This window comes from Leopardus geoffroyi, chromosome C3 (assembly GCF_018350155.1).
Source record: "Leopardus geoffroyi isolate Oge1 chromosome C3, O.geoffroyi_Oge1_pat1.0, whole genome shotgun sequence".
In the NCBI taxonomy this organism is placed as follows: domain Eukaryota; kingdom Metazoa; phylum Chordata; class Mammalia; order Carnivora; family Felidae; genus Leopardus; species Leopardus geoffroyi.
The window spans coordinates 25950590-25977615 of NC_059338.1; the positions used below are offsets into that span (position 1 = coordinate 25950590).

General features: G+C 51.7%; 1 protein-coding gene across 3 annotated transcripts in view; it reads right to left on the bottom strand.

The window, feature by feature from the left end:
* The window catches only part of TMCC2 (transmembrane and coiled-coil domain family 2), a 41809-nt gene extending 19282 nt beyond the window's left edge, over window positions 1-22527 (bottom strand). Inside the window, exons 1-3 of one of the 3 annotated variants that reach the window (XM_045456284.1) lie at window positions 20725-21709; window positions 10687-10923; window positions 9137-9667 (exon numbers count right to left, since the gene is read on the bottom strand). In XM_045456284.1, coding sequence (XP_045312240.1) covers window positions 9137-9640 — 504 coding nt within the window. In that variant the 5' untranslated portion in view covers window positions 9641-9667; window positions 10687-10923; window positions 20725-21709. Of the gene's footprint in view, window positions 1-9136; window positions 9668-10686; window positions 10924-20724; window positions 21710-21774 lie in introns of those variants that run through there. The other 2 variants (XM_045456282.1, XM_045456283.1) reach the window with 2 other exon arrangements.
* Between the last annotated feature and the right edge of the window lie 4499 nt (window positions 22528-27026).

Below are 27026 nucleotides of genomic sequence, written 5' to 3' on the forward strand. Positions count from 1 at the left end.
AGCCATCAGCCCAGAGCCCGACGCGGGGCTCGAACTCACGGACCGCGAGATCATGACCTGGCTGAAGTCGGACGCTTAACCGACTGCGCCACCCAGGCGCCCCAGCTCCTCCCTTTTTTAATCTTCCTACTTACTCTTCTTTCTCTTAGGGGGGGCAAAAAAAGGCACAAACCACATATTCTGAAGGAGGGGAAACCTGAGAAGCCATCGGCTTTAGAAGCTAAAGACAGCTAAATTTAGCAGCTCAGAATAGAAGGTGAGGCCTTCAAAATCTCACGCTCCAGGTGCGCTGTGAAAATCTCCCAGTTAGCATCCCTCCGTGGCAGGCTGCTGCCTCTCTAATGCTCACCTCTTGCAAATAGGGCTTTGGGAAGCGGTCGGCACTCAGAGTCCTTCCTCCAACACTCATTTGTTGACCCGACCAGAAGATGCATCTTCTTAGAAACTCACGTTTCTCAGCAGAGAGCTTCTTCGTCCTCCCTGCACCACCCCCGCCATGAAAGGCAGGAGGGGAGGAAGATTCATAGTCTGCGGGGTGAACTACAGCAACCAAGTGGGCATGTTTCGTAGGAGCAGGTGGAGAGGCTTGGCCCCACGAGCGGATAGAAAAGGCAGACAGAAAAGGCCAGAATGGAGAGAGCTGGGGGGTGACCAGCACGCACACACCAGGCCACCCTCCAGCTGCTTCCAGGGAGGGAGAAGGCCATGTCTCCCACCTGGTGCTTTTCCACCCGGCTGATGCCGTGGACACTCCTACAGGAAGCCCCCTGCGGGCAAAGTCATGAGCCAGATGCTGGGCAGTGGAGAGAACGGCTCATCTTTGGCCTCTTTTAGGAAAATCAAAATGGGTGACAGGTGGATAGAAAAAGATGATTTCAAGCCTTTCATAGCCACTCTGTTTCCTTGGTGGTGGGGGCGCTGGGGACAGGTGTAGGAGAAAGTGACCCAGAGAGGAAGCAGCTTCTTTTTGGGTGGTTTTTAGGAGGAGAGCACCCCCACCCCATACTCTTTGCCGAGAAGAATTTATTTTTTTAATTTTTTTACATTTATTTATTTTTAAGAGAGAGGGACAGACAGAGTGCAAGCAGGGGAGGGGCAGAGAGAGAGGGAGGCGCAGTACCCGAAGCAGGCTCCAGGCTCTGAGCTGTTAGCACAGAGCCCGATGTGGGGCTCGAACTCACGAATCGTGAGATCAGGACCCGAGCCGAAGTCGGACGCTTAACTGACTGAGCCATCCAGGCGCCCCTGCCAAGAAGAATTTAGAATGATTCCTTTCTAAAAGCAGAGGGTTGACATGCAGAACTCTTGGGGGTTCCTGCTGACTCCAGGGCTCCTCACTTACATGAGCTGCCCTGATTAAACAAGGAACACAAGCAGCAAAATGCTGTTCGACTGAGTGCCAAAGCCAGCAAGGCTCAAAGGGACACGACCCGCAAGTCCGAGGCACGTGCCCGCCATGCCACCGGGCCCCTGAGAAGTCAGTAGACAGGCATGGGGCCCAGATCATAGCTGGCTCTGCAGCCGCCTGCTCAGGCCGTGAAGAAACCTTATATAATGAAGTTAATATTACAGAGCTTTTCCAGGGCAGGCTTCACCTTTCCGGCCACCCGAAGGAGGTCACAGTATCACTTTGGATCTGTTGAGCGTCTGCTGGGCATGCTTAATTATTCACTAGCTAGGGATACTGGCCCAGCTTTGGGGTCCCAGTAGCAGGGTTTCTGCAGAGGTGGAAAAGGATGCAGTGAGAACTCCCCCATCCAGACTTGGGTGAAGGTCAAAGAGGACAAAAGAAGTAGAGGCCTGAGAGTTGGCCTCTGCAGGATGTGGGAAACAGGGGCTGGCAGGGGCCAAGAACAGTCAGACGCCCCAGCGCCTGTCACTGGGGAGAGAAGGGAGGTCGGAGAGGGCGACAGTTTCCAGAAGCATCACTCATTGCCTCCAGCCCCCACACTGCAGGGCAGGACAGCCCTTGGCTCCTGGAGCCCAGCAGGAATGCGGCCGGGTGTATGTATTCATCACTGCTTCTGTGTCAGAGCCCTCTGCCCTGTGGCGTATAAACAGAGAAAGCTCAGACTGCCCATGAGAAGAAAGAGGCAGAAGCGGGGATCAGGTTAGCGATACTAGATATCCATCGCCTCATCTGGCACCAGAGGGAACCGAGATCATGTGTCGCAACTCAGGGATGTGGTGGATACAGGGAGGAATGTGCACGGTGGCTGGGGAGCCCTGTGCCAGCTCCCTTGACCCATGCCCACACCACCAGCACTGGCTCCTCGCCGTCTGGAACGGGATGACAGAGAGCTCCTCCTGCTGCTGACTCTTACCGGCTCCGGCGTGGGGCTGATAACCAAACCTGGAGCACACCTTCCCCTGGGGTGCATCTTATGGGCTCAGGGTCCCAAGGGGAAAGGCTGGGGACTTGAAAGTCTCCCACCCGCATCTGGGCTGGAGTCCTCACAGACTCCAGGAGCTGCAGAGAGCCACAGGGTCTCCCATAAGGTTTTGGCCTGAGCTAGGCCACAAGGGGGGCTGAAAATGCAAGAAACTGGGTCTTGCTAGGTAACTTGGACATGATCTAACTTCACCACCCCGCCCCCTTACCCCCCCCCCCCCGGGGGGAATTCTGTACTTCCAGAAGCCAGGGCTAATCTGGAGAACAGGGGGAATTTTCTATCTAGAAAGAAAGTCATGGATGTCAGTGGGGAAGATGAATAAAGGCTAATTCTAGAAAAGCCAGGTCCTGCCTGGGACAACTAACTGAGCCCAGGATCCTGCTCTAAAAGAGAAGGCTGTAGCTCATGATCTCTGGGGCCCAAGCTTTAGGTAAGGGGCAGAGTCCTCACTGTTTAGCCCCTCTCCTGATTGGACAGGACCCCTAAAAGGCAAGGTGCTTCTCCTGCATATGAGGACCGCAAATCAGACTAAAAGAAGAATTTGATTTGCCAGGTGCTACAAGATATACTGCTGTGGTGGGGCCCGAAGGACCCAGGAAAATAGTCTTTTTTTTTTTTTTTAAACATTTATTCATTTTTGAGAGACAGAGCCCGAGCAGGGGAGGGGCAGAGAGAGGGAGACCCAGAATCCAAAGCAGGCTCCAGGCTCCAAGCGGTCGAAGCTGCTTCTGGGTCAGAGCCCGCTGACACAGCACAGAGCCCGACGCGGGGCTCGAACTCACGAACCTCGAGATCATGACCTGAGCCAAAGTTGGACACTTAACCAACTGGGCCACCCAGGCGCCCCATGTCTTTAATCATTGAGACAGGAAACAATGGTTCACGACAAATCACAGAGCTGCCCCGTCTTGGCCTGGCGAGCGGCTGGCTGCCTCTGGTTCTCTGTCCACCTAAGGAGCCTTTGCATGCGGAGAGGAAGAGAAAAGACGAGGGGACGAGACAGAACAGAGAAGGCGGCTGTCCTCCCCAGCAATTGGGTAGGAGTTCTGGCTGGCACAGACGCGAGTGTATACATGAATGACTGAACGGGCAGAGTGTCATGTGACTCTGAAGGTAGATGTATTTGTGTGGACAGGCCGAGGAACGCAGCGGGACCCTAGGGCAGGGCCCCTTCGGCCTCTCGTGTAACCTGGCCTGCAGGCTCAGACACACGAGGAAGCCCCCCAGATGCATGGTCTGGCCTCCCCCAGCCGCTGAGGGGTCGGCAGGGCAGCCCCACCCACCTCTGACCCAGCAGGATCTCAGACGTAAATAAACCAGGCTCCTTTGGCACCTGCCAAGATCTGTCTTCTTGGCAAGAGCCTAGGGCTAAGGGTGGCCCCTCGCTTGCCATCCCTCGGAGTAAACAGGGGTGCTTATTTATGCCGGGGCAGAGAAGAAAAAATCTTGTTGTCGAGTAAGTCTCGTAGAGCAGTATATGGAAGAACAGGATGTCCAGAGTCTGCTCCGGTTTAGGTGATGAGCTGAACACCACTCGTTTCCCTGCCTGGAGCCTGGAGATAAGACCTCCTGAGGCCACAGGAAGCATCCAAGCGTGACACGATCTCTCCACTCTCTGCACCTCACCGTGTGCACTCGGCCCTCTCTCCCACCCTGCCTGCCCTGGTTCAGCAGGGGCAGCAGGCTGGCCTGTCAGTAAAAGTCCTGCCACTGAGCACCTCCGCGCTGGTCTCCGAAGGCTGTCTAGACACCTTCTGCGAGCTCTAGGCTCCCACCCGCACGCTGTTCCTTGTCCTCAGAGGCCACCAACCACACCACACAGAGGGGGAAGGGCAACCAGGGCAAGGCCAGGAGCCAGCCTGGCAGGGCTGGCCATAAACCCAGTGCTCCTGCATTATCCCCCTCCCGAGAGCCTCCAGCTGGGTGCACCTTGCACAAGCCTGGAAGTGGGGAGAGGAACATGGCAGCAGCTTAGGGAAAATTGTGAATAAGACCAAGAGGAAAGCAATGAGCCAATCAGATGTGGAACAAATGAGAAAAAGGGAATATATGCCTCTGATCCCTGCAGGGGCTAATCTGGTCCCTGAAATGCTGGGAGCAGGACACAAAGGCAGGATGGGAAGAGTTACTAGGTTTCTCTGAGAGTACACATTTTCTCAGAACTGCTGCTCAGGAGAGGGAGAGAGAGAGGGAGAGAGAGAGAGAGAATAAACACTCATCTGCTGGGGGACACTCAACTCCACTGTTGCTGCACACGTAACCAGTGGTTCCTGCTGCAGCCCCTGGGGCCCGAGTTTCCCAGAGGTTAAGGCTACGTTACATACAGATGGAGAACCCAGATGTCACCTGCATTCTCTGGGCACCTAGGGCCCCAGTGCCCCAACAAATGATGACAATTTTTTTCGCTTTATAGATGTCAGGCAGAGAGAGTAGCTAATTTGCTCAGTGCTATACAAATAGTAGAAAGCAGGATGGTGGGGCGGAGATGGGCATTTGTTTTTGCTTTTTTTTTAAAAAGAAAAAAGTTCATTTATTTATTCTTGAGAGAGAGAGAGAGAGAGAACGCATGTGTGCATAAGCAGGGGAGGGGCAGAGCGAGGAGGAGAGAGAGAGTTCCAAGCAGGCTTCGTGCTTTCCGCACAGAGCCTGACGTGGGGCCTGATCTCACGAACCATGAGATCAGGACCTGAGCCAAAATCGAGAGCCCGACGCTTAACCAACTGAGCCACCCAGGTGCCCCCCGATTTTGCTTTTAGGGGAAATCATTTAAGGCACAATGTCGAACACAGCTAACTGGAGGGAACAAATGATAGCCAACAATGTCACCAAGGCTGAGCTGCCTCCCAGGACCATGAGCCCCTATCTGTTCCCCTGCTGTCCTTGGGGCTCCAGGTCCCCTGCTCTCTTCGGGTGGGGGCTGGGCGAGCCTCTCCATGACAGCTGAGGAACTATAGCTGCCTCCAGGCTGTTCCAGTAACTCAACCCCCGCCGGGGCTGCTCTGGTCCGAAAGCCAGCTGGTGAGTTCCAAACAATGGCAAGGGGTGTGGGTAGTGGGGGAGGCTTATGAATTAAAAATAGATGCTAGTAATCACCAGGGAGCTTGCAGAGAGCATGCGGAGCATTGTTTACTAGAGAGAAGAATACCTTCTATTCATGCCCAGACCGGGGTGGAACCACCACAGCTTCTCACACCAACCAATGGCCTCTGGGTCTGGGGGAGTCAGCTGACAGAGCCGGGTTGGCTGGAAGACCCCCTTGCTCCTCAGGAGCTCCCCAGGCCTCGCCTATCTCTGGAGGAACAGCTACAGGGCTGGAAAGCTGTGTCACTGAAGGGGGAATGGCACCCCAGCAGTAAAGTCACCCTCTTGGGCCGAGGCAGGTCTGCTCTCTATGGACACTGCATCACGTGACCCCTGGTGCTTTCAGTGACCTCACATCTGTTTGGTCTTGCGAACACGCTCGAATGTGGGCTCTAGTCTCCTCTCTGCCATGAAAGTAGCTGGGTGTCCTCAGGCAAGCAGTCTCTTGATTCCTCTAGGACTCAGTCTATTCATCCGGAAAATGGGGATAAGAACACTTGCTCTGGCAACTTCACAGGGAGGTTGTTCAGATTCACTGGGCAATACATATGACAGAGTTGGGGAGAGCTGAAAGTTCTAAATAAGGATATAAGACAGCCATAGGAACAATCATGTCCCCCAGGGCACCGTCCTGCCTGGCAGCTCGCCCAAGAGCATCCGGCCCCGGTCTTTCACCCCCAGCAAGAGAAGAACCCCGGCTGTCTCGGGGCCAGTGTCCGCACGAGCCACGTGCAAAAGCCTGGGGAGAAGCTTCCCGGCTGACACGCCCACCCCCGCGCCCCCCAGCCCCCTGCATTCGCGGTCAGCAAACATCAACAACCCTTCACCAGCTTCTCACGGGGCCAGCCACCCGCCCGCTCCGTCTGCTCAGGCAGCCAGAGAACACAAGGTTCACATGCTCCTCTTCATAAAGTAGCTGTGGTACTGGGGACCCTGGCCTGGCAGGACGGTTCTAATTTTATTTTTCAAGTGTCTTCACTGACTCAGCACTGAGAGGTGGGTCCGGCTGCAGCTGCACGCAGAGCACCTGTTCACTGTGGCCCGGTAAGCTGCTTCATTCTGCTGGCCCCTCTGGGGTCTCCATTCCACAAGCCCTCTCAGCCAACACATGCAGATCTCACTCTGGGAACACACTCTCCACAGTTGAAACTGGGGCTTGCAAATGGTCCGGTGCCATCCTTCTAAATCCCATCTTCACGCCGACAACTCCCAACTGTATGCCTCCAGCCTGGATCTCTCCCCAGGACTCCAGACTCATACATCTGACTGCCTACTTGGCATTTCCATGTGGATGTTTAATAGCTGTCTCAAACATAACAGGTCCAAAACCCAGCTCCGCTTTCTGCCTGCCCCCCCCCCCCCCGCCACCCGCCACGGCCCCTGCCAGATATCTGTTCCATTTGCCTTTTTTCCCAACTCCGTGAATGACGATTTCGTCTTTCCAGCTGCCAGGCCAAAAAGCTGTGTGCCATCTTTGCCTGCTTTCACGCTCCACGTCCGTCAGAGGTGGACGTGGCCTGATCTCTGAAGCAAATCCAGAATCCAGCCACTTCTCCCCACCCTTACCACTCCCACCCAGCTGCAAGCCACCACCGCCCCGTGCCTGGAGTATTTCGACAGCCTCCCGGCTGGACTCCGTGTTTACACCCCGGCTCGTAGCCTGTTCACACAGCAGCCAGCGTGGTCTTCTGAAAAGGTATCACTCATCTGCACAAAAACCTTCTAATGACCTCCCATCTCACTTGGGAAAAAAGTCAGAAGCCCCTTTCCTGGCCCATGAGGCCCTAGGTGACCCACAACTCTCCCCACCCATCTTTAAAACCCCAATAAAACCCAAAGTGCCTCAACCCACTATCTGCTGTCCTGTCTCCCCGCACGGGCAACACATGCTGCCCCCACTTCCACCAGCTCCGCAATCCACTGAAACGGGTTTCTTGCCGGTTACCAATGACCCCCTCTGCGTGTGCTGCCTGCACACACTTCCATACCCAGATAGGACCTGTCACTCCTGCCCTGTTTCACTCTTTTGACTACTCCCTCCTCCTGCTTCAGGATTCTCTCTCTCCATGGTGACTCCTCTGTGTCTGGCTGTTCTGTCCCTTTTATGTCACATCTGTCCTCGACTTCGCGCTCACTCGACGCGTGCCCTTCAGGGGTCTCTTCTATACCCATGATTTCAAGCTCAGTGCTGACTTCCAGAGTGCCAGCCCGAATCCAGACCTCTCGCCCATGAACCCGACTGCCCGCTGGAGCTCTTTAGTGGGACAGCTCCCAAAGGCACCTGCAACTCAACGCGTCCAAAAGTGAACTCATCACTCTCCTTCCACAACCTGCTCCTACTTCCGTGTTTCCTCAACTAGAAGATGCCCCATCTGCGAGGTTGGTAAGCCAGAAACCCTGGAATCATCCTCTCCTCTTTCCTTTTGTCTTCCTATCCACTTTCTCACCTGGCAGTGCTGATTCCAACTTCCAAATGTCTTCCGGATTTGTCTCCTCCTTTCCATCCTCACTCCTGCGGCCTAGACTCCTGAAGCAGCTCCAAAACCGGTTTCCTTGACTCCACTCCTGACCCCCTTCCCGGTCTATTGTCTACACTGAGATCCAGAGGGACCACTTCCTTCCAGCTTCCTGCCTAACACCCATGGACACCTTCACACTACCTGTGTAGTCTGGCCTCTGCCTACCCGTCGGTCCCCCACACAGCTGGATGCTGTGACCACAGCGAAGTCCAGGAGGACCCCTGTGCCAGCTCGCGGACTTCTGTACATGCTACTCCCTCTCCCCCCCCCCCCACCCCTTCCCCCTAGTTCTTTCCTGGGCTAACCTGTACTCCTTCAAGGCTCAAGTCAATGGCTTCCTCCAGAAGGTCTTTACCAACTCCAATTCCCTCCCCCTGCTCCCAAAGGCCGCACAGCCTCTATCACAGCCTTACCATCTTATTCTGTCCGTTGCCCGTCTGCCCCCCACCTCTATTCAGTAAGCTCGTGAACACAGTACCTCGGCTTGTTCATTCTTATGGCATTAGCAAGCGTTCAGTGAGCACTTGTCATATGAACAAAGGAGTGAGGACAGAACTTCAGAAAGTGCCAAACTAGCTTTTCTCCTTACCCTTACCCTCTCCTTACTCCTCATGGCTTCCTCTCCTATCTCCTTTGATTGGTAATAATAATAAAAACGATACTGTGCCAGGCTCCATCCCAGACATTCATACATACCTGAACCCATTCGAACCTACAGCAACTCTACTGTTACTATCCTCGCTTTCAGCTGGGGAAACTGAGGTACACAGACGTTAAGTGACTGATGCAGCTTACTAAGTGCAGAGCCAGGGCTGGGGCCAGCCTGGGCTCTGAACCAACTGCGGTACTGCTCCTTGATGGCCTGTTTAAGGTAAACAAGCCGGAATTAACATCGGCCTGAGCAAAACCTCATTTTTGAAAACCCCTGAGACAAAGAGAAACGAACCCTTTGGGGATCATCTCTTGCCTTGGGTTTGGTCCAACCCCGCGGACAGTCCTGTGGGCAGCAGGGTGTGGGTACCCACCCGGCAGGGCCCCCAGCTGAGCCCCCCCCGCAGGTCCAGAGGCCCCTCCGCGGATGGCTCTCGCTCCCCAGTGCCTCCCCGCCACACCGAGGCCACGCCCCCTCGTACCCCACCTCACCTTATCGCCGCCCTCGGCCTCCTCGGCCAGGAGGTACACGTTGCCGCCGTCAGCCAGCAGCAGGGCGGTGTCGGTGGTGGAGGAGGAGCGGGGGCGGCACTGGTGCTGGTGCAGGATGGCGGCCAGGCTGCTGTCCTGGGGGGCCTTGCGCAGCAGGTGGGGGCTGCCGCGCTGGGGCTCCAGGGAGCTGCTCTTGGTGCGCCGGCTGCCGCCCCCGCCGCCGCCCCCGCCGCTGCCGTGCAGGCTGGCGCCCCGCTTGATCGAGGGCCGGGAGCGGATCTGCTGCAGCACGCGGTTGAAGGCGGTGGGCCGCGCGGGCAGGTCGTGCAGGGACATGGCGTAGGAGACGCGGTGCATCTCCGGGGAGCGCTCCTTCTCGTCCGGGGAGTCATGGTCGGACATGCCCTGCTGCTGCTGCTGCTGGGAATCCTGAGACGTCTGATGCTCCCTCTCCCGAGACCGGCGCCGGCTGTGGAACAGGTGCTTCAGGCCGTGGCCAAACATGGAGCCCTCTGAGAGCTGCTGGATTTTCTTAACGGGGAGAGATGAAGAACCCTTATGAATGGAAAGCTCTGGAATGCCCAGTTGTTGGGGACAGAGGTGGGGGGGGGGGTGTGCTCTTGGGAGATCACTAGAGCTACTACAGCTGTCTGAATCTGGAAGATCCCTGCGAATGGCCTGTCATGCCTAAAAGGGCACCTTGCAGGAAGGTAGCAAGCAACCGTGACCCAGTCTCTATTCCCCAAGAAATGTACCCCCACAGCCCTCCACAGGACATTCGCGATCAACACACGATTCAGGGTTACTGGTCATGCGATCTTGTGACTAGTCTGAGGCTCACGGGGTTGTATCCTTCTGGATCGATTCCCGCCACCCCTGCCCTCCGGTCTGTCCCTCCTTCTAAGTTCAGTCCTCTTTCGAGCTGCGCTGGCTCTTTTAGACCACCAGGCAACCATTTCCAAAGATGCCTTCTTGCGGTGCTCTCTGAGAAGATCAGGGTCAGACCATCAGGTTGTACTGTTGTAGAAGACGTTGCTGAATGCTTACCCAACACGTGTTCCCCGTCCTTACCAACCAAACGGCCTGGCCTTCATGCCCCTTGCTAAAAATTCTTATACTTCATCAGACTCCCTTGCAGCTAGGAGTGACATGTGACAGCTCTAGCCAATGAAAAGCAAGGTGAGAGTTTCTAGCAGCACTTTTTGCTTTCCTGATAAAGCTCCTGGCCCTTCCTACTTCCTCAGGTCTGGAATGTAGTGGTAATTCCTGGACACATAGCTGCCGTCTTGCAACCACAAGATGACTGGCATGATGGCGAAGGGCTACACACACACACACACACACACACACACACACACACACACACACGGCAGACTGGCATGATGGCGAAGGGCTACACACACACACACACACACACACACACACACACACACACGGCAGAGCCGCGAGCGACAGGTTTGGGAACTTGATGCCAAAGCAGTTCTGAATGCCCATCTTGGGATTCTGGCCACATGAAATAAATAAACCTATCTTTGTCTACAACACCGTACCTATCTTAGCACGCTCTTCTGTTATTTGCAGCCAGTCTCATTCCTGATGTAGTTGGCAATAAAAGAAGTTTTACTGGAGTTTCCAGGTTGGTGGATACATCCATGCCAGGAGGATGGTGTACCCCAGTTCTACCGGGACAGAAGCTCCTGCACTCGGGACCCTTCTGGACCTTGTCCCATGTATATTTCTCCATGTGGCTATTCATCTGTATCCTTTGTAATACCCTTCATAACGAACTGGTAAACAAAAAATGAATAATAAACATTACTTCTATGGGCATGCCTCACAGTGCAGTCAGTAACGTGACCACTTCTTCAGCATCCCTATCGGAATGAGGTATCTAAGTCAGTGTCTTTCCCCTCAGATTGGAACGGACCAAAGGGGCCCTGGAGCCCAGTGCTGCCCTGGCCCCAGCCTTCCCTCTCAGCAATGCTGCTCCCCAGGCAGGACTGTTCAGGCCAGAGACGGACAGCGTGCCTGTCAGGGGGCTGGCTTCTTTGGCCAGGCTGAGCCCTAGGCAGAGAGCTTCAGAGCCAAGAGAGGGCTGGGCCGTGTGGGACCAGGTGAGAAGCCACACTCTGGAACTCCTAAGAAGAAAAATTTGGAACCTGGCCATTTGGGGCTCAGTGAGCCCCAGCAGGTCCTCACTTGGGAGGAACAACCCATAATCTCATGAGCCAGCCTCATTTTTATCTATTTTTAAATATTTATTTTGGGAGAGTGTGAGCATGAGCAGGGGAGGGGCAGAAAAAGAGGCAGAAAGAGAATCCCAAGCAGGCTCCTCGGCGTCAGCACAGAGCCCAAGGCGGGGCTCGAACCCACGATCCGTGAGATCGCGACGTGAGCCAAAGTCAGACGCTCAACCGACTGAGCCACCCAGATGCCCCTGAGTTTTCTTTTCTTCTTGAAATAAACTCACAGACAGAAAACCTTAGACCATGCAGAAACCAAGAAAAAAAAAAAAAAACAACCCATGTTAGATGTGAATTAGCTGACCTGGCTCTTGTTTTTTTATACCTCAGGATTGTATGTGGAGACAGCTGCACTGACCTCTGGGTGTCAGTAACTAAGCTATTGTAAATTTGTGTAAAAGTTCAGGACTTTCAGTTGTGGCCTCATTTGAGTCTCCCCACAATCCTCAAAGTAGGCAGCCAGACAACCTTCCATTTTACGGACCAGATATGTTACATCGGCACAAGTCACCATGGGCTCACGGTTTACAGTTTTCAAGGGGTTTTTTTTTTCTTCTACATGATCTCACTTGATTTTCCCGGACACTAATAAAAGCAACAGTAGCAACATCTCCACTCGTAGATGAGGAAATGAAGGCAACCACCATTGCTTCTCAAGAATTTAATTCTGGGGCAGCCCCAGAGACATTAGGTTACACAGTGTGAGGCTCTCCCACGGGAGTTACTGTCCCCGCAGGGCCAGCCTGAGGCAGGGCCAGGAGGCCCCCCTGAATCTGCTCCGGGCAGAGCCAACATGTCCAGGGCAGACGGACAGGGGAGCGCACTCTGCCATCAACTTGGAAGTGGCCAGATCCTGTGGCCTCCAGACCAGGGACGGCCAGGACGCTCCTTCCTCCTGAGGCCCAAGCTGATACCAGACCTCCCTCCAGGCATCATGGATGGGGCCAGCTGGCTCTGGCATTTGCCGAGCTGCTCCTGTCAAACAGTCATTACATATTACAAACTGTCCTCCCAGCTTCCCATTCCAGGTCTCTCTGTCCTCTCCCTACCACTCCTGACCCAGCTTCTCCAACTCGGAGGCCCATCTTCTGTATCTGCTCAGGTAAAAAGAGTTCCCTTCCAAAGACTTCACCGGGTCCCAGAGCTCTGAGCCCTGGGAAACAGGCAGAGGTGTGTGGACAGCGGCCACACTGTCTGCTAGATTGCCTTGAATCCTAAGATCCTTGGTCAATTTATTTGAAAATCATGCAGCATTTTTTAAAGTGCTCTCCAATCTATGCTGTCATCCTAACCTTAGGAGGGAGAACGGGACAGGTATAGATCAATTGTCTCCATTTTGCAGATTAAAAAAACTGAGGCACAGCACAGTTAAGTGGTTCATCCAAGTTACATGGGCAAGTCCCCCAACTTCTAGTCTAATTTACCCTCACTGGCTCACACGCTGATTCTAAGACTAAAGCAGATGTGGTAGTTACATGCATCCCAGAACAGTATCAGAGGCAGGATTACAACAAACCTAAAAAGGCCTGGGCCAGGGGGAGTCGGGTCCCCTGAACCGTAATGGCCGATGTGCCCATGCCACATTGTAGGACTTGGGTAAGGGCTTTAACCACGGTGGGCCTTCATTTCCCCTCTTCCCCGTCTGTTCTGAAGGTGAAGGAAAGCCCAGGATGGTGACTGGCTGACCACAGGACCTTTGCTTTAGTAGTACCGAGGAGTCTGCTAAAGTCTATGGTAGGCGTGAGGGGAAAGAACAAAAAAGCAGCCAAAGAATAATGAGATGGGGGTGTTGCTCACTAACAAAGTGCAAGACAAGAGAGCTGGGTGACCCGTGAGCTGGGGTGCTTCTGCATATAGGCGTCCAAGAGGAGATGGTTGAGAAGTTTTGACATAACGTGGTATTTAAAAAAAAAAAACAAAAAACAAAAAACACAGCTCAGCACATACACATAACCAGCCACAAGTTTTGGAAATGAGGAAAACCATGGTGACTAGCTTGAGGGAACTTGGCCACCAACGCAGCAGAAAGCGCCACCTGTTCTGACTAACAGGTTCCAGCTCCTAAATGTCACTTGCTTTTCCACATTGACTTTTGCTTTTCCCCAGCTGCCAGGAACAATTGTGGTGGCCAAACGAAGCCACGGATTAGGAGGAGAGAGCCGAGATGTTTCAGAGTCAGGGGTGAGGCATAAACAGAGCTCTCCGGACCTAGTAGAATGAGCGAGAACTGTCCCAGAACAGCCCGGAGGCCAGCAGTTAGCCAGAAAGGAGAGCTTCCAGGCCGGGGGCCGACACCTGGGGAGGGGGAGGAGAGGGTACTTGCTGTCTCCTCCCCCGGAACTATTTTTAAGGGCAGAAAGGACCCCCTCTCCTTAGGGTGCTGTCATCCTCTCAGGAAGAAAGCATGAGCTGGATGATTTTTGTAAGATCCTTCCTGAGAAGTTTGTGGTGTCTCAACAGGCTTCATCCGTTTTCCTCCCTGGGTGTGGGTCCCCCAAAGGGGAAGTTTGCTCCAAAATCTGCAAACACAGCTGCATGAGATCAGAAGTAAAATGCTTTAGGGTACAGCGTCTTTGGCACCATCTGGTTAAAAACAGCCCAAAGCAGGGCGCCTGTGGGGCTCAGTCAGCTAAGCGCTGGACTCTTGATTTTCAGCTCAGGTCACGATCTCACAGTTCATGGATTCGAGCCCCGAGTTGGGCTCAGCGTTGACAGTGCGGGGCCTGCTTGGGATTCTCTCTGCCCCCCCCTCTCTCTCTGCCCTTCCCCTGCCCCATGTGCACGCTCCCTCTCTCCCTCTCAAAATAAACAAATAAACATTTTTTAAAAATAGCCGAAAGCAGCCTCTGATTCCTACAGGTCCCTGTGTTCTTAACTCCCAGAAAAGCTGGATCTTAACAAGTCATGATAACCGATAGCAAATTATCCCAACCTGGCAGCTGAATGCACATCCCTTCCTCCCACCTGGGTTCAGAACTCCCTCCGCCCCACCACAGCCTCGGGTGCAGGGGGGTGACTGGGTCACCATGAGCCTTAGCAAGCCTAGGTCGCCAACGTTCCTCTATTTATAGGGTCTCTATGGAAACAGGGCCAGCATTAGAGAGCTAATCGCTGTGAAAACCCACAGAGTCCTACTCTCAGGATACAAAGTGGATTGAGGAAGTCTCCAATTGCCCTTAAGAAGCCTTGGGTGGGGGGCCTGGGGCTGGGAGAGGGAGCCTTGCCCCAGGTCTGGCACCGACGAGGACAATGACGGAGAGAAGTGAGTGGTTGCCAGCGTTCAGGCCTGTCTGGGGTTTCTGTGAGAAACACAGTGATGAAAGATTTTTGGAATCATTTTTTTCTCCCCCAGCATCACAGCTGACACTTAAAAAAAGGCAGATCTCAACACAGGGGCAAATGACTTCCCCATTCTGAATTTTATTTTAATTCCTCCTTCCTTTATTGCTTAGAGAATTCTGCCTGGTGCCAATGCAAGTCTGGGAAGGCGACCGCCTCCCCTGGGTCTTTAGGCAGAACTGACTCGACATATACCAGCCCGGAAGATTTAAAAGTTGCCCGTGTGGTGCGCCCTCTCTCCGCCTCCTCTCCTCCTACCCACCCTTCACTGCCTGCCCCCTCCATCAAGCCATCCCCCACCAGGTCTCACTGCCCTGCTCTGAATTCCAGAGAGCTCATTATCTGCACCGCTCACCTTGCAATTAATCGTGTGCCTTGTGACACGGCTTCTAGTGCTTTCTCAAACTGTTGTCCAACTTTTTACCTGCTTATGGACAGACTCCTCAACGGAGGGCGAGAGTTGTATCATCTATGTCTTTGCGTCCCTAATTTTACCTGACAATTGCTGCGTGATTATTTATTTTCTGAGCGGAAACTATCCAAGCCTACAAAACCATCTTAAAAGAGGACTTAATCCTTAGACGATGACCTTTTCCGAAGACATAAAATGCTCAGCCAGGCAGCTTGTGTCCAACCCAGATCCCTCCTGCTACAGTTCAAAGTCTTATCTCAGCGCACCTCATCCCGGTAACGGCCAAGGCTGAACTGGCCTGGAAGGAGATGAACAGGGACCCAGGAGCCTGAACGTGTTTATCATCTTCACACACAGTTGGGGTCAGGGCTCAGGTGCTCACAGCCAGTGTTGTTTTCCAGGGTGGACACGACTCAGTTAACTTGGCTGGAATGAGGAAGCCTTTCGCCACTCAATTTGAAAAGTAACCTATTGGGGCGCCTGGGTGGCGCAGTCGGTTAAGCGTCCGACTTCAGCCAGGTCACGATCTCTCGATCCGTGAGTTCGAGCCCCGCGTCAGGCTCTGGGCTGATGGCTCAGAGCCTGGAGCCTGTTTCCGATTCTGTGTCTCCCTCTCTCTCTGCCCCTCCCCCGTTCATGCTCTGTCTCTCTCTGTCCCAAAAATAAATAAACGTTGAAAAAAAAAAAATTAAAAAAAAAAAAAAAAAAAGAAAAGTAACCTATTATTTTTCTCACGCAATCACAAAACATACCTGCTATCCCTCAACAGCTTTGTTCTAACTTCGTAACATGGAGAGAGGCTTACGCGTCTGGCTGATAACGGGTGGACCTTGTCCAGTCCTGGCCGCGTTCTAAGAATGCACCCTCCTGGTCTATGAGGATTTCTAAGGCAGGGGCCATCTCTTAGAAGAGAGATGAAAACAGGGAAGAATTTTGAGTTGGCCTCCAAAACTACCACTGGGAAGCCAGCTGAGCTTTTCCCCCAGCTCCCGACACTCACACTTTTTCTTAAAACTTCCACCTAACATCCAGGTCTTAGGAGATGTTTCAATTCCTTGTTGAGGGTGACAGTCTTGTTAGCATGACTGGCAACGAAGGACAATTAGATCCACAAAAAAAAGAAGTACGTTCGGCAAACACTGAGCCTGCGGGACAGTTCCCACTAGAGCCACGAGGGCAGCTGGGAATTTATCTAGAACCCGATATGTGGCAAGAGAACGGAGAGCTCCCTTTGCCACGTGCTTTCCCATCGGTCACCAATTCCTCCGGAGCCCACATACAGGGCTGCTCTGAATATTACTGGAGGCAAAGAGGAGTGGGGATGGGGCTGTCCTGGGCCTCTCGGGACCCTCCACCCTCTGCACCTTAGGTGCAGGTGGGGTGAAAACCAGGGAACCTCAGCATTTTTCACACCCCTGCACTATCCCTGACTATTTACAGGGCTGGGAGAACAATTGTATTCTAGTCAAAAAGGACACTGGCCCCACGAAGCCCTTGGCACTTGCCACTTCACTTCCCCCATTTAGAAAGCCCCTCTCCTTTTTTTTTTTTTTTTTTTAATGTTTTTATTTAGTTTTGAGACAGAGAGAGAGACAGAGCATGAGCAGGGGAGGGGCAGAGAGAGAGGGAGACACAGAATCCGAGCTGTCAGCTCTGAGCTGTCAGCACAGAGCCTGACGCGGGGCTCTAACTCACGGACTGTGAGATCATGACCTGAGCCAAAGTCGGACGCTTAACCGACTGAGCCACTCAGGTGCCCCAACCCCTTTCCTCTTCTTTGGTAATTAACATTCTACCCTCTCTTTATTATTTTTTTATTTTTTATTTTTATTTTAGAGAGAGAGAAAGCACACACAAGCGAGGGAGAGGGGCAGAGGGAGAGAAAGAATCGGAAGCGGGCTCCACGCTCAGTGTGGAGCTCGACAAGTGGCTCAATCCCACGACCCTCGGATCACAACCTGAGCTGAAATCAAGAGTCGGATGCTTAACCCACTGAGCCTACCCAGGTGCCCCCTACCCTTTCTTTAATATCTTGCTCTAAGCCCACCTCTTCCGATCGACCCCATATGTTTCTGACTCCACTGCATGATGCTCAAAGCACTCTTACACTTAGCTGTGCTTTGATGGCTGATTTTCTTGCAAGCATTTCATCCTGTTTGGCTGGGGGCTTACCTGTTGCCAAAGAACTAATTTCCCCCTCCCTTGATCTTACATCTACTGCAATCCTACTTCCCTGATGAAATCTATCCCAGGGGTTCAGCCCCTGCGTGAGACTGAAGGAATCTTCATGCCTGAACATATCACTCCTAAAGCAGAAGTAGGAGAAGGCATGTGGAGCCATACTCTACCATCAGAACCCTCCACTAGAATCCCAGAGCACACACGCTCCTTCCTGTGAAGTAACTCGTCTTCTCCTCCACTGACGCAGTAGAGAAACTGAAACCCAGAAATCTGATCAAGAGCCATGGTCTTAAAAAAAGGGGGTGGGGGAAACAAACAAGGGGTGCCTGCTGGCTGGCTTAGTCAGTAGAGTACACGACTCTTGATCTTGGGGTCGTGAGGTCAAGCCCCACGTTGGATGTAATGCTTACTTAAAAAAGCAAAAAAAAAAAAAAAAAAAAAAAAAAAAGTCAAAAAAAAGAACAGAAAAACAAGCAAGGGCTTCTTGGGAATGTCAACGTTCTCTTTCTCGACTCAGATAGTAGGTAAAGGGGGTGTCTGTTTCGCTGTTGTAAACGATACGTATGCGTTTTCAGACACTTTTCCAGACATGTCTTATTCACACTTTAGAACAGCGCCTTTCCCACTGAAGGGGTTCGGTACCTGTTGACCCATGATCCCTTCCCCAGTGGACTCTCTATGGGAGGGTTGAAGGAACCCGGGCCATTTGGGAGAGGCTCAAGTACCTGTGAGCGCCAATAAAGGTGGGGAGGCCGCAAGGGGAACCACACAGGATTCGGCCGGGACTTTCGGCCAGCTATGTGGCTTCTAATCATTTTTTCTCATCTTACTCTGAACAGGCAGGGAGGCTAGTGCATGGGGTGAATGCAAGACCATCAGCTGGAACCCAAATGAATCTAAAGTCAAAAGCACTTCGAGCCAGGACTGTAATAATGGGATTCCAGCGTACCCCCTTTTTTCTTCTGGGAAAAGTATTAACAGTGCCCAGAAATCCCTGGGGAAATTATCCACAGGGGCTTTTGTGAGGGGAAGAGAACATCAAGGGAAGGCCTCTGGCCCCGCACTTTCAGAGTCTCCCTTTCAGGAAAGGCTCAATTGCTCTGGCTGCACAAGGGGAGGGAGAGGTGGCGAGGCTGGTGATTTCCTCCTTGCCTTGAGGCTTCTGGAACCCAGGACAGAACCAGCTGACTCTTATGCTTCGCCACTCATCCCAGGCCTCAGCAACAGCAACCACCCACTGTAGTTTTAACAGGAACGTGTGGCCCGTGTCCCTTTCTGCAGTTTCCTCTGAGCTCCTCCCCACTCCCTTTTCTCACTGGAGCTGGGTTTCCTCACCAGAGAATTCCAGTGTACTTTTTGGTCAGCTAACTCTCTCTGTTGCCGGCCATCCTGGCCTGTCCTCCCGACTAGCAGGGAATCTGGTAGTGGCAAAGGACTTGATGATGATGACAAACGACTCGAGACATGAACTGAAGTGGTTAAATAGGAATCCAAGCCACGAGTGGAGGGAGGGGGCAACGGGACTCTGGATTGTTGGGCTCCTGTTGTAGGGAAGCCACGTCAAGTGTGCTGAGGAGCTAAGAAGGCCCCCAAAGTACCCCCATGAACCTCCTGGGGGGCAATGTCCATTTGCAGGTGATTTTTCAGTAACAATTATATAATTGCTCCTTTACGATTGCTGTTTCACTATTTTTCCTTCTTTTCATTGGCCCTCCAACCCCGTAATTACAGGTCCCAAGCCCCTCCAGCAGAAACTTACAGCACAGAGTCATATGCTGCACAACACTGAAAGGAGGCCAAAGGAGCCCCTGAAACCTGTAGGTGCCACTAGTTAGGGCACCATTCAGATCTATTTGTCAAAGACTAAAATCCACCCCCCCCCAACCTCCATGGAGGTGCTTCAAAGAGCCTTTTTTTTTTTTTTTTTTTTTTTTTGCCCCTTTCTCAAGATGATTTCTTCCAATGCATTTAATCTATCACAATGCCTGAAGCTGTCACAAGAAAACAGAAGTGGGACTAAGGGACCAAAAGTCTCCATCTCCAAAGTTTAAAATGAAAACAAAAGCAAGCCAGAACCGCTGGTCGCTCTAGGCCAGACACAGGTGTTACAAAAAAAGTTAAACTTGCCCCTTTCTGGTATCACCATCAAATCCAAACAAGTCTGCTTCTAGCCAGTGTTAGAGCCAGTCATGGAATTTTTCCATCATTGGGAAAACTGTGCCACCATTGGTAAACAACTTTTTCCAGCATTGGAGACCAAGTTTGGACACTTCAATCTTCCTATTCCCTTTTCTGAGAAAAAGGCTCAGAAAAGTTGAGTGATTTGCCTGAGAGCACACAGCAAATCAAATTTCGATGGCCCAGTCCTTATCTGGTTCTGAAGTCCCTACCTCGTAAACATGTTTTGATAAAGCAGACAGAGATAAACAGGAAAGGGCTCTGCTCATCTCCCCATCCTCCTACTGAGCAAGCAGCAGCTATGTTTTCTCCTCCTTGCTGCCAGCCTGGGTCCACATGGCTGTAATCTACCTCAGTGATATGTTTTGGGGAGAGGGCGGTGAGGCTCCTTTTCTCACATCTGATCTCAATTCTGCTTCAGGGAAGTTCAGGGGTTAATATCAGGTGTAGAGTTGTTGCTGCATCTGCCTGACCAGAACGAGGGCGTCACACACACACACACACACACACACACACACACACACACACACACACACACTAATAAAAATAAAAAAGACAAAGAAGAGAGAGAGATGATAGAGGAGGGTGGAGATGAACTGAGCTTTCTTAAGGCAGCGTTTTCGACAGAGACAAAGACACCGCAGCCCCCACACCACAACCAGCCCACCCACCTTCCTCCATGTAGGCAAGCGGGGGATATGAATGGGGCTGGCAGTTCCCACTGCTGGCCTGCGCTGGAGAGTGGGGGAGTTTCCAAGGCTGCTTCTCATAAACTCAGGGCAAGGGTCCCATCTGGTCAGAGAATCAGGTTTTGCTGGCCAGACTCCTCTGGATGGGCCCAGAACGAGGCTGAAGTGTGCAGCAGAAGGCTCACCTCCTTCCCACATCAACATTAAGGGCACCCATTTCTGTTCATTATCTCACTTAAAATAGGAACCACACCTCCTGACCACACAGGGTGGGCTCAGAGGTGACATCTGGGACAGGTGCCAAGGATGCCTCCTCGGGCCTGACGAAAGAACAAACCTCCCGTGCACAGCCTACCCAATGGAGCTCATCTTTAGACAGAAGGCTTGCCCCAAACCTCGGAACAGGGCACCTGCAGAACAAGAGGTCACATTCCCATAACTGCCACAATTTTTTTTTAAAGTACACACAAGGAGCTAGCTGTCTCCCTTTCTACCCCTCCCCGAGGCACACAGACAGGTAACACACCCAGGTAAGAGCACACTCACCTGCGCTCTGACTTCCTGACTCTGAGCTGCTCAGGCCAAACGAGGAATGTCATTGGCTTATTCTGGTAAGCTCCTTAGTGGCTGCTGCCATAGGATACGGGCTTTATTTAACATAATGGAGTCCTTTTGCTCCCCTAGCCCAGACCTTGCACCCCCTCTGGAGACTATCTCTCCGGAGGCATCAATCTCCAAGGCATCTAAGTTCCTTCCTTGGGCTGACATCTCGCTCAGCCCCGTGGTGAGCCGGCTTGCAAATCCTGAGCCTGCAGTCCCTGTGGCAGCTCCAGCAAAGGCGCATTATTTATCCCCGCTTCTCTTTTAATTAATATAGAGACATATTCAACATAGCTCGATAATTGTGTCGGCAACCGCAGGCCGGAAAATAAAGGGCTCCCAGCTGCATGTGATCGGCTGTTTCGGATTCTGGTTCTAACTGCCGGCTCAGCATGTGTGCCCCGAGCCAGCCCAAGCACCGCTTGGCCACCTGTCAGTTCTCCACCCTGGGGGTTGGTTCAGCAGGCAGGCAGGGATCTCCAAGCACTAGCTTAACCTCTGGCTCCACCTAACGGCAAGAAATCCACACTCCCCTTTCACAGATGGGCAAACTGAGCTTCATCCAGGAAGGTCCCAAAAGGAGGAAACTAATTCAGCAAAGGAAACGAATGGTCCTCTACTTGGCCTCCCACGCTGCAATTTTCTTCCCCTGCCATCTTACAGGAGGGAAAGTGATGTCAACTTTTTAGTTAGCATCTTGGAATTCTCCAGCCCTTTGTCTGCGAACAGCACTTCACACACATTATTCAAACAATCTCGGGTGGGTGAGTCACTAGAACGTCTGCTGAATAATGAGGAACAAACACAGAGGCCTGAAATGGGGCTGAAAGACGGAGGCACAAATGGTACCTGACGTCCAGCCCGGGGTTCTGGCTGAACATCCTCTCTGACCTTTGCCTGGCTTCCCCATCACTTTCCTCCTGTGAAAGCACTTCAGCGTGGGGCGGGGAGAGCTAAGTCGCCGGCTGGGCTTGCCAGGGGAAGGTCTGCGCTCACCTTTAAATCAGGAGGCTTGCTTCGGGGCCCCGGGTTCGGCGCCGCGGCAGCGCCGGCATCTGAAGTTGGCCCGCCTGCAGAGTTAGCACCCGTGGCCTCCCCAGGCCGGAGGTCCGCGCCCGGCAGGTGGCAAGCGGCATCTTCCAGCCCAGCTCCATCCTCCTCGCCCTGCTGTTGCTGCAGCTCGTCCGATTTGCACCTCTTCATGGTGTATGTGGGTCGGCAAGGGGAGTCTGTCCTTCCAAGCGCGCCGTCTTGGGGGAGACCGCACCCCTTCTTGCACTCAGAAAACGAGGCCCGGGGTCTGAATTAGTAACGAGGGAGGGGTCGGCGGGTCACGATTTCTTGAATTGAAAGATAAATCAGGATGAGGGAGGGGCGAGGACAGGGAGCCTTGGTTACAGCCTGGAATAGTTCATTACGACCTGGGGAGCGGAGGCAGGTCACAGTCGAGGCTGGGCAGCAGGAGTCCTTGGGCAGTCATTGGAGCGGGAGGAGGAAGACGGCCCCCGGCCCCCCCAAACTTTCTGCTCCCGGGCGCCGGCTGGGCGGAGGGGAGCCGGGCGGCACGGCGCATCCCTCCCGGCGGGCCGGGCTGCTGGGCGAGGCAGGGCACCGGGCAGCCGGCGGGGCAGGTCTTTGGCTGCCGCCCTCGGCTCGGGCTGCGGCCCCCGGCCCTGCCGCCGGCCCCCGCCCCGCACGGGCCCGCCGCGGAGCCCGCAGCGCGCCCGGCCCCCTCCCCGCCCGCGCGCCCCGCTCCCCGCCCGCCGCGCCGCTTGCTGCAAAGCCGCGGCCGCGGCCCGAGCCAGCGGCGAGCGCGCAACCTACCCCGCCCGCTGCCTCCGCCCGCGAGGGGGAAGGCGAGGCAAGGAGGGAGTGACAGCGGCAACGGGCCAATGGGAAGCCCGGAGGGCCGAGGGGGCGTCGCGCGGCCACGTTTTTAGGGTTGGTTGCACCGCGCGGTCCCCCAGGAGAGGTCTGGAGGGCTCTGCCGCTGCGCTTTGGCATTGCAGAGAGCGGGCTGCGGGGTAGAGGCGGGGCGGCGCGCCACCCAGACGCGGTTGTAGCGGAGCCCGAGGGACCCTCCCCGAAAAGACTCTGCCGGGATTCCCCCCACCCACTCGTTTTATTTGCCAGGGAGGGGGCGAGATAGGGATGTTTATCATCAGTGCATTTTGCTGTAGCTTTGCACATTACGTGTACACATCTCGTAGGTGAGGAAGACAGTGATCCCCTCTAGCTCACATGGTCAGAAACACAAACCTTATGCCTATGTTACCAGCAGCACATGCAGAAGGGGAGGGGGTGATCTTCTGCCCCATCATCCCTTCTCCCACTTGAAGTGACTGTCTCATATGAGTTTTAGCTTTATGCTCAGAAATTAGAACGTATTTCATTGCTTAACGCAATAATATGTGTGAGCCCCTTGCAAACTGTGGAAAGGCTTTTAAATGAGAAGGCGTGTTAATGGCAGGAGGTTGATACATATGGAAGAGAAGAAAAAGAACGCAATCGCTTTTTCCCATAAATCTCAGCCAAAGTGCGCTACTAATCTGGAGGCAGAAGAGAGTAAATATTGGGGCTACCAAGATACGGAGCCGAGTGATAACAACTCCATCCGAGTGTCCACTGTGTGCTTACTATGGATATGATGCTTTTTGCCCATCCAGCAGCCTAGACCAATGGTTGTTAAGGGATGGTCCTGGGACCAGCAGCACCAGCAGCACCTGGAAACTTGACAGAAATGCAAATTCTTGGAAACCGGCAAGACCTACGGAATCAAAAATAGTGAGTCCAGAAGTCGGTTTTAATAAGCCCTCCAGGTAATTCTAACGCAAGCGAACATCTGAGACCCATTCATTGGTTTAGATTGTGGCGAAGGGGCCACTGAGTCTGTGAGTCACAGTGATGATCCCTAAAGTGTTTTACAGTTTTCCAATCGCGTTTACCCCTATCACGCCATGCTAGCCTCACTTCAGTCCTACCAGGCTATGAGTTTCCGGACTCTGTTCTGTCCTTTTTCCCATTCCAACCACTCATTTTCATGTGTATCCTGGAAGAGCCCAAGTTGTTAAGAATTTACTTCAGTCAGGCAGCTACTTTCTAAACTAGGCAGCTCCGTTTTTAGAAGATAGGAATTTAGGATGGGCTGGGAATGCAGAACCACCCTCTACATCCACTACACGGTATCAGGCACAACGCGGAAAAACAAAGCTTTACTAGTACTCTGCTGTTAGTATTTTCAGTGGTGAGGGAAAGACAGAATGCCAGTGAAGAACGAGGCAGGACCAGACAGAACCAGTGGGAGCAGATTCCCCTAGTGCTGAATGTCAGGCAGAATAGTCTACTGCCCTCTACCAGACTCCTGGCTAGCCCTAGAGAAATGCGGGGACCCCTACCAATTGAACCCTGTCTCATTTCTCTCCTAGGTCGAAGTTGGACTTAACTTTGATATTTTTTTTTTAAATTATCAGACACACATAGCACGATGGTCAAATTTCCTATTTGTGGCCATATTTAGCGAGGTGTAATGCAGGTCAATAAAAAGCAGCCCCGTGTTTAATGAAATCAGCTAATGCCGTACGTTCCGTTTGGGAGAGGCAATGTAGCATGGTGGCTAAGAGCTTGGACTCTGTGGCCAGACTGGTTGGAGGCAAATCCTGGCTCTGCTCTCCGCTCACATGTGACTGGGGGCCAGTTATCTAGCCCCTTTATGCCCCAGTTTCCTGATTTGGAAGTGAGGATAATGACAGTACTTATAGGGTGTTGGGTAGTAAATGTAAAGCATTTAGACATTGCCTGGCGCAGAGTGAGGGCCATGGCTATTATCAGAGAGGTCATCCAGTTTCCAAAGCGTTACACATTCCACTCCAATGGTTTAACCTTGGGAGTTCAAATGCTTCTCACCCAGTCCAACTTTCTCTGTGTTCATACTCATAGAACAAATACACTACCGCCAAGGAAATATGGGTGGGAGGTCTGTATAGAGACCTGTGTTACGTACAACTGCCAGTTTGAAGCCGATGGCAAATTTTCAGTAGCCAGAGTAAATTCTTGAGTACCTAAGATAAACAGAACTTGAAAGGAGTTGGATTGAGATTCTTTTGAAAGGATGGATCATTCTTGTGTTCTAGGCTTCTTTGGAAAAATATAGGCACATAGGATGTCTTGATGTTCAAGATAAGACAAAAATGTGCAGATTTGCGATGTAGGAGATTATGTTTGGTATGCAAGAGTAGATTTTCCATTTTTCTTTGACACCGCTGCTTAATTACAAATAATAGATAACATGGTGTCTCAGGAAGAACGCGGGTCTTGGTGTTAGACTGTCCATGTGAGAATTCCAGTTCTGTTACTCCCTGTGTATTCTTGGGCAACCAAATCACTTAACCTCTCTCACCCTTGGTTTTGTCATCTATAAACAGGCGCTAATAAGATCTATTCCCACCTGGTTATCCTAAGGATTAAAAATAGATAATGCACGTGAAAACATTCAATACATAGATGTTCTCAGTAAACCTGAATAAAACAAAAATAATTAACAGATTTATCTAAGCCCCCAGTCTGCCGCATGAAAAAAAAGAATTATCTCACTAACCTTAATGCTTTTTGTGAAAGGAAATCCCAGTTAGGCTAATGAAAGTGGGGGGGGGGGGGGAGGTCTCCTGGTAGTATCATATAGGCTAAACCAGTAAATATATAAACAAGAAGGATAAAGATCAGGGTTATGGAACCCTGCTCCCGTGTCAACAGCCAGCTCAATTATCTTGATAAACTGATGAAGCTTTAATTATAGAGGATAACGTGCCAAGATCAACAGGTAAGCATAGAGTAAGGTTTTTCTTTTCTTTTTCCAAAAGGCTACTCTTGTTGCCATTAGCAAGGGGCTTGCAGATTATCCAAGAAAATTCTGTTTCCTACTCCATAGGAATTCTTTAAAAAACATTTTAAACATCAAATGGGTAATACTTGTTAGCTGTTTTAAGCTTTAACACATAAGAAGAGCGCTTAGCTTAGGAAGTAAAAGTACTCTCTACTGAGACCAGATATAATAATTTTGGTCACTGTATTTTGATACCAACATCATTATAAATATTCCTTTGTTAATGTAATTTTCCTCTCTTCCTTTTAGAGATTTCCACTGCCACTCAATGCTCCCCTGAAAAAACATTGGGTTCCGTTGGGTTAGGAGAAGTAAACTATGCAAATAATCGTCAGGGAGATTGGCTGGATCGCCGAAGACGTCACAATCCCACCACCTAAATACAGGCTTTTTATTGGCTGTTCTAAGAGGCAGACGGGACCGGGCAGGCTCTGTCTGCATCTCTCGTGAGTTGGAGAGAGCTCTGAGTCTATACCAAATTTTATTGTTTTTTTTTTTTTTTTCTTAAAATGTACTCAGAATCATTATCTACATATTGTTACATTCTCCGTGTTATTCCATATGGAAATATGTCTTAAGCAAATATTTTAAGTGACTACTTCCCATTCTATCAAGTGAATATATCGTAGTTTACTTAACCGCTATCTATCTTATTCTGGGATACTTAGTTGTTTCCATTTTTTTTTTTTTTTTTTTTTTTGCCTTTAGAGATAAAACTGTAATTACTATTTTCATTCAAAATTGTATATGTTCTTCCCTCCATAGCATAGAGTCTCTGATCCCTAACTGGCTGTTTTAAAAGAGTAGAACCAAACACATTGCCACTCTGCGACCCTGTCTCTCACAGCATCCCCACAACCTGCATGGGAGATCCCAATGTTCAGCTCATTCCCTGGACTTGTCAATCTCCTAATCTGTGTTACAAAAAGGTGGAAGTTCCTACATCTCATTTTCAGGTAGGATGCATATTCTTCATTCTGGGTGCTTGTTCCTCCTTAGTAATGAGAGGAAAGTCGCAATAATCATGACTATGAACAGAGGAGGTTTGTGAAGTGTAAACTTAAACCCTGATTGTACTGCTCTGTGTGAACGCCTGGGACTGGTAAAATGGCGGCCTTGTGTCCTTTTCCATCTCTGTAGGGAATCCATACAAACCTCTGCACGAGCTGTTACTTAAAGCTGAAAAGGCCAGCCCTTAAAAAATAAATAAATAAATAAATAAAAATGACAGAAGAGAAAAAAGGGAAAAAGAGAAAATATCAGCTTTGGTCAAAGAGAATCAGTTTATTATTTTACACCTGAAGATAGATATCTATGGCAGTTACATCGAGTATTCTACGTGGTACTTTTAGATATGATAATAAAAGCA